At 37.2% G+C, this 7,869-nt stretch overlaps 1 protein-coding gene across 1 annotated transcript in view; it reads left to right on the top strand.

Moving 5' to 3' along the window:
* SPATA16 (spermatogenesis associated 16) overlaps positions 1 to 7,869 on the top strand; it is a 203,743-nt gene that overhangs the window by 173,369 nt on the left and 22,505 nt on the right. Inside the window, exons 8-9 of the mRNA XM_012731859.1 lie at positions 2,032 to 2,196; positions 4,600 to 4,683. Coding sequence (XP_012587313.1) covers positions 2,032 to 2,196; positions 4,600 to 4,683 — 249 coding nt within the window. The remainder of the gene's footprint in view (positions 1 to 2,031; positions 2,197 to 4,599; positions 4,684 to 7,869) is intronic.

The raw sequence follows: 7,869 nt of genomic DNA, 5'->3' as shown, positions 1-7,869 counted from the left end.
ATAAGGTATTAATCTGTAGTTTCCTGATGACAAAATCATTTGACTTGGCACTGGGCAGGCTAGGTGGCTATCAGCAGTTGACTATGTTCTTTTCCTAGAATCTTCCTCACATGGAGCACTTCCTGTTTTGTTATGCACCCAGTAATAAGCTAACAAAGTGCCATTGCCTTCCACTATTTTAATTTTCCTGATGTTTGGGAAAATTACACTGATAGATTATGTTCCCCGAGTAGAATGAGGTTGATTCTGCTCCTTGGAGTTCCGTCACTACACCACTTTACTACAACTAGCCCCACTGTTTATTTTCAAGAAGGACAAAGAAAACAATTTTTCTTCAGAAAGAAAATTGTTTCTCCTGCAACTTGCTCTCCCTTTTTGACAGAATCCCATTGTCTAGCTACAGGTTTAAACTAAGTGGGTAGGCCAGCTATTTCATCAACTCAGAATTTGCAATCCAAATCCACAATTTGCAATCTTCACTCCTATAGGTTAATAGATTTTCAGATAAATGGTTAATCAGAAAGAACAAATTAGCAGGGCTAGAAGCACATTAATTGAGTGGTATAGCTAAGTGATGGGGGAAATAAAGCAAATTCAGGGTAATCGTGCTCAACTTTCATTACCAAGGTTCTAGAAAAGTGCCAGCTTCTAGAGCTTGGTATCAATCAAAATATGAATATAACACTTCAGAAAGAACTGCTTTTTAAATACAAGTTGAAATTCAGATGTTCCTTGGTATTGTTCATTTCTAATAGTGTTTCTCCTTAGCAGCAGGAGATATTCTATTTTAAGAAGGAAAAATCATGTGTGCCTTCTCTAATTTCTAGATAAATTCTGTTTTACAAGAATGCATAAACTAAAATAGTCCTTGCTCAGATACTAAGCTGTAAAGCAGTAACTTGTTCTCCAACTTCCATTTTGACATATTTCACCACTTTAGGAGCAGTGAGCTAAAAACCCTTATTTCTAGGGTAAACCTAGAGATTGTCACTCATTAAGTAAGGCCAGAACTTAGCCTAGTTAACAAACATGCCCATGTTTCAGGTGGCCCAGGGGGAACCTTTTCATAATGGGACATGGGCCATCCAGCTTTCCTCCTCTGAGCATGAGGATTTGGAAAGCAAGCTCCCAACTAAAGCCCCATGGACATCCCACTTCTCATCAATCCCCAAACACAGCAGTAACCCGCTGCTTTTCTTACTCAGCTTCTTGCTCCCATATATCAGAAGTGCTTTTTCCTAGATAGAAATGTGAGAATTTTTTCCTAAATTTTGCCTGTCCTATCAAGCATTACAATGTATGTTACATTTTTTAGAGGACGTAATATTTCTTTTATGGATGGTTTACCAAACACATAGGTGGGCCACCTTGATATAACTGTGTTCCATTTTGAGAACGTCCAAAATATCCGTAGATTCATGGGGCTGGTGATCCTTGCCAATATATTTTAAGATGGATCATGTTAGTGCTGGAATGGTCTAGTAGCCAAAATAAAGTACCATAAGGAGAAGCAGAATCAAAGTCATTCAATGGGATGTAAAGATAAAAGTAGAACTGGAGGTTTAACATAAGCCAGTAGGATAAGCAGACTTCAATTTGCAAAATATTTTTAGGATTCGGCTTGCATAAGTATGTTTTGTATTAACAAAATATGAGGCAACTCTTAACTCTTACAATGCCTTTGTAATATAAATAAAGTTGTCCCTTACGTGGACACAATTCTATTAGATTGCCTTTGGGAGAATAGAGTTCAACTTTAATTTCAGACTTTTCTTTTCCCCTCAGTCCTCTCCCCTGAGCAAATCCTCTTCAACTGTCCTCCAAAGTGTTTCCTTGTACATACATCCGCTTTTTTGAAGGGAGACTATGGACAATTCTCAAAAATGACAGAAGAAAACATTTGTTTGAGTTAAATGCCATTGCTTCAAGAAAGTAAATACATTATGAGCTCTGATTTCAGTCTTTAGGGAGAGATCTAGTTCTGTGTTTTTGGTTTTGTTTCTCTAAAACCTTCCTTATACTGGATACTAGGGGAGTTTCCGTGCATGCTCAGGGGTGATGGAGAAATTGCACTACGCCAGCCTCCTGAGCCAGCTGCAGAGAGTGAAGGAGCAGTCCCAGGTGATCAATCAGGCAATGGCCGAGCTAGCAACTATCCCCTATCTACAGGACATCAACCAACAGGAGGCAGAATTGGTAAGTATTTGTTTTTCTTTCCCTAAGGCTGTTATGGGCCAATAGAAAAGTGAGATGGCATGGGGGAAAAAATTATCTCAATAAATGTCGGCTGAGGGCAAACTCTCCAGTATTTTTGAAGCATTGCAGTGGAGAAACTGGGATATGTAGCAAGATAATGTGCATGTTATTTGTTCCCACTGATGCCAGAAAGAGCTTTGTGGTGTGTAAAAACACACACTATAAAGGACAGATTGTATTGTGTGTCAGGTTTTTTTTTTTTTTGTAAGTCAAGTTAAATTTTAATAAATTCTTTTTAAACTCTGACATATGTTAGTATAAGATTCTCTTCTATGAAAATGTGAGAGGATGAGAGTGTGTAGAGAAAACTCATTCTACAAATATTCTCAAGGGTTTTCTAATTCACTTCTAGTGACACGTGTATGTCAGCCATGCCGACACTCACACATGTTTAGATAAAATCGTTGTTTGCTTTGAGTTGTTTTCTTGAAGTCAGTCAAAGGCTTCCTGTTTGTTTAAATTGAACTGACCAAATATCTTGGAAAAACAGAACCAGAGAAAACTAGTGAAGAAATATATCACAGAAACGATCTTCAAACAGAACTATATACTATAAGCATAATTGATACTACAAACAATAGCGCCTCTTTGAAAAGTAAATACTAGCTAGTATACGGGGCATTCAAGGAAAGGTAAAATGTACTCCATATGGAGATCTTAATGTGTCCTAGGAAAGGGCTCTTAGAAGCTTTAATCGAAGGTAGCTAAACTAATTCAAGACCTGAATTGAATTCACAAAGCACAGATGAGAACTGCCGAAACTGATCCCCTGTAATTTTCAGATAACTAAAAAAACCCTCTCTGAGCTTTAAAAGTGGTAACAAGTTAATCAATCAAGAAATGAACTAACAGCAGTTATTATGTCCATCTGAACTTGTTAAACTATATTAGATACTGTTATTCAGACTAAGCATTTGAAATGGTCTGACTAATGAAACTACGCACTCTAAAGATGAAAACTATGCAAAAAGCCTATTAACCCAGGAATTACTAAGTCAAAACTGGCAGTAACACTTTGCAAACCTTTATGGTTGTGTTCAGAGCAATGTCTTCCAAGAGGCTGTTTGTTCTGCCATTCACAAGGCATTAAGGAGTAGAAAGAGGAGGGGGCTTTAAAAGTGCCTATTACAGCCATTTTTAGTTGCTTAATGCTCCTCTGAGATAAGATAAAGCAAAGAAAATGTTAATTTAAGAAGCTGGCGTGATGTTGATCCTGTTTTCCTGAAACACACATTCAAGATTTAAATGAAAAGCACAAGGAGTTTTCTGCACTTAAGTTCTTCTTAACCACACATCTGTGGCTTTCTTTTTTCTGGAGATACTTATATTTGAAAATATAAACAAAGAGCCCCAAACTAGCATTACTGACATTCCTCTTAACATGTTAGTGTTATAGTCCACTATCTGAAAACTTGGAAATAGGCTTTCATGGGATATTTTAATATGTAAATGAATATGAATATATTCATGTTGGCCAAATACATTCTCTCTCTCTTTCCCTCTGTCTCTCCCTCTCCCTCCCTCCCTTTCTGTATTATTGCAGTTGCTAAATAGAAGAGTTCTGAGTGACTCAGCTCTCTGCCCACCTGCTTAAGTGCAATATCTAAAGTTCAGAAAGATTATCTAAGGACTCACAGTTTGATGCCACAGTGAACCTAAATGACATTTGTTCTCTTTTAGACAACTTTCTTTTTTAATCAAGTTTTGAATATTACATGATTTGATATGGCTTCATCATTTTGCAGTCACAAATACTTTGTGTATATAGGGTTGTTTTAAATTGGAATGTGACAGTTTTGGGCAAAGGGTGAAAATTTAAAGTCTCGAAAGGAACCTAGAAAGACAATTTGATTCTTTTAAAATTTTAGAAAAGAATAGTAAAAGAACCTAAATGAGCTACATCCTTTAAGAGGCAATAAACAGCACAACTTTAGTATTGTCCTCTGGTGAGCTTTTGCATAATGCCTAGAATTATAATACATTAGCCTCAGGAGAAAATACTAAAATGCGTTCATGTACTACATGGTATTTCCTGAGAGAATTAACTACTGCCTTCATTCTTTACAATCTGTTGTAACAAAACATCAACACTCACTACATTAAAAGCTATATGTTTTCTACAAATTTTCAAGAAGAATCTTTTCATTGTTTCAATATTTTATATCTGCAATAATACTCCGTAATGACTGGAGCAAAGATGAGGTGGCAGTGTTCATTGTTGGAAAGATGAGTAATAAAATCATCAGCGTACAAATGATTTTTTAATTAGGTTTTAATCTGTGTATTTAGAAAAGTTATTTCTGTGTGAATTCCACACTGATAATTTTTATCTTGGTGCCACAGCTGCAGTCACTAATGGCAGATGCTATGGACACCCTTGAAGGAAGAAGAGACGATAAAGAACGTGTGTGGAATATAATCCAAAAGGTAAAAACTTTCAGCTGAAGGAAAAAGATATATTACTGTCAGAGAAAATGTCCATCTTGGGTCATATCTATTTAGAAGATAAAAAGCAAAGAAAGGCTATGTTGTGTTGTATTTGTTTTGTGTTTTTAATAAATGCAGCTCTCTCCCTGCAAGTGTAACCAAAATCAAATATGGATTTATTTAATCTGTTCCCTCAGGTCTGCTTCTTTTCCAGCAGACGGCACTCATATGCTTTCTTGTGTCTTCTTGTCATCCTCATTTCATATTCTAGTTTAATATCTGTTCCTTCATTATTGGCTGTTATAGATTTCTAGAGCCTTTTGATGGCTTTTTTTTTTTAAGATTTATTTATTTGTGCATACAGAACTGGGGTACAGGCCAGAGGTGCGGGGGCGGTGAGAGAATTCACCACAGAGTGGGGAGCAGAACAGGCAGACTGTAGAAGTGCACTGCTGAGGGGAGCAGTGGGTGGGTCAGGAGAGGTCTGCCACGCCATGTGGTCACCTCCGGGGCATGTGGGGATCAAACTCATGTGGAAGTGGCTTTAGCTCTTAGTGCAGTGCTTTAAGACGCTGCGCCAACAGGGAGGGCCCTGATGGCTGTTTTAATACACTTATCAACTCTTTCCCCCATTTTTCATCACTTGAGGAATAATGGCTACATTTTAAGAAACTACAAAAAAAATAGCACATTGATATTTTGGGGGGAGAAATAATACATAGGTTGTTAGAAGCAAGGAACATCACTTTGTTAGCCCCCAGGACTTGACTAAAACAAGCACCTGGCCACAGATACTTAGGAGAATTACATGACACTTCAGAGTCCTCTGTCAATGTTAAGTGTGAGAAGGTTGAGTCTCTAGTTCAGCTGTGGGCAATAAATTCTAATCAATCTACTCCCCACTCAGTATAATTCTCCTCCAGTCACTGTAAGAAGTCCCAAAGGGAGAACTGGTATCAGATGTGATGTGAGAGGAGAAAAATCCCACAAACCTTCATTTTAAAAAGTAGCAGTTGTTCATGATGAACCCTGGCATACCTGAGGAAATGTGTGTCTCCTGTAATCAGTTCAGAGTCCCTATGAAAAATTTCTGTATAAAACAGAACTCAATTGAACTCAGCAAATATTTGTTAAATGTCTACTGTGCCAGAAAAGGAGCCAGTAGGTGTTAAGGTTTGTGCTGGGTAAAACAAACATAGCGGCACCTTTGTGCCTCGATATTTAGGAAAGAAGACAGTTGTAAAAAGTTGCTTGTAAGTTTACTGACTACTATAGTTAAAAAGTGTATCTTCAGTAATCTATGGAAATCAATAAGCAAATACAATGTAATTACATTTCACTCCTGAAGTTGAAAAAAAAACCCTTCTCTGAAAAAGTAATATTTAAATGCATTTTGGAGAATATGTAGTAGGTAGTTAACCAGATAAAAAGGGAGATTTTTAAACACAAGGAAGTTTACCCAAGAATGCACAGAAAGCATGCCACATTCAAAAACTGACTAAAGGGCAGGGAATATATTTCAACATGAAGTGCCGGAGACAGGAGAAATCAAATCACACAAAGAACTGTGAGTTTTATTAAGAATGGGAGTATCTGACTGAAAACATTTTTGAGACAAGTCTGGGGTTAGAGAAATGTGGAGAGGTCAGTTATAATGGTATGTTCATATACAGTGGAGGGCATCCAGATGGATAGTAAAGATACATAAGAAATAATCAGTAGTGAACCCTAAGATATATTATGGAATTTGGGTGATTATGATAAATCAATTCTATCATAATTGAACCCATATAGAATTGGGTTAATTCTTGGTAAAGAAAAATGTTCCATTCTCTTGAGTGTTGTTCATAATAGGAAAGCCACACATATGTGTATGTATAGGATTTCTCTGTACTTTTCCTCTCTGTTGTTATAAACCTCAAACTGCTTTAAAAATATTGTCTTAAAATTGGCTAAGTTTTTAAGAAAGTGTCAGGAATCCCAATCAACAGGCCTGATCATGTATGAGGGTTTAGAAAATAGAACTAAGAGTGATGTTCAATATTTGACTTAAGCCATTGGGCAAGAACCAGGGAGGGATTTGTCAGTGCCATTCACTTAAAAAGGAAACACTATAAGAGGAGGAGCTTTTGGCTGAGAATCCAAACTCCTTCAAAGGCCAGTAGGAAGACAGAAACCATGCCAGATATTTGTAAGGGAATTTAATATAGAGAATGTTTAACTTGGTATGAAATTATTAACTAAGAGACTGAAAAAGCAAAGGAGCATAATAATTTATCACAGAGGAAGCAATTGAAGGAAGCAGATTGGAATTGCTAAAACTAAGAAAGGTGGAGTAGGAACCTTGGTGGTCACTACTCAGAGTGCCCACTGGAGGTGCTATTCAGCAGGTATCATGTCTTTGAGAGTGAGGATGAATGTGGGTGAGGAAGGACAAACACTAATGGAAGTAATTCTGATCTAGAGAACTGAGAAACAACTGCTACTATAGGAAAAAAAATGTATGTTTGTAGAAAAAAATAAGTTTATTGAAGAGATTTCCCTCAGGAATCCCAAGCTGACAGGGAAGTCAGCAGCAAAGAAAAAGCAGCAAATCCCTCTTTTCTATTTTGTTCACTGCAGTGGCAATCACCCAAGTGACAGAAACTAACCAGAAACTAACAGTAGGCAAAACAGAAATGGGGCTTCTGCAGGGTTCCAGCCTCAGCACCACATTCCTAACTACAGAAAGGTGGCTTAGAGCTGAGACCAGACTAATAACCAGCACAAAATTGCAGTGAATTTGGGGGTGCTGGTGAGATATCTAAGGAGTATAGGAACTGGGGTTCTAGATAAAAGACTGCCTAGAGATACAGATTTCTTAGTGATTGCAAAACTGGTGTCAATTGAAATCATTTGAGTGGGTGACATGGCTGAGAAAGAGCAGAGAGTAAGAAGCATGGAGAAACTTAAATGGAACCTTAGTAGGGGAGCCCTACAATAAATATTGCTAAGGAATAGCAAAAGAAATTGGAGCTAGAATAAACCAAACCCAATGATGCTGAGAATCAAGTAATATAACAAAATGTATCTTTTGGCTCTCTTTTTCTCTCTAAATAGAGATAGATAGATAGAGAGAGAGAGAAAGAGAGAGAGAGAGAAAGAGATAGATAGATAGATAGATAGATAGATAGATAGATAGATAGA

The sequence above is a fragment of the Condylura cristata genome, unplaced genomic scaffold, assembly GCF_000260355.1.
Source record: "Condylura cristata isolate star-nosed mole 26May11 unplaced genomic scaffold, ConCri1.0 scaffold00003, whole genome shotgun sequence".
Taxonomy (NCBI): Eukaryota; Metazoa; Chordata; class Mammalia; order Eulipotyphla; family Talpidae; genus Condylura; species Condylura cristata.
This window is presented reverse-complemented; position numbering and strand designations above follow the sequence as displayed.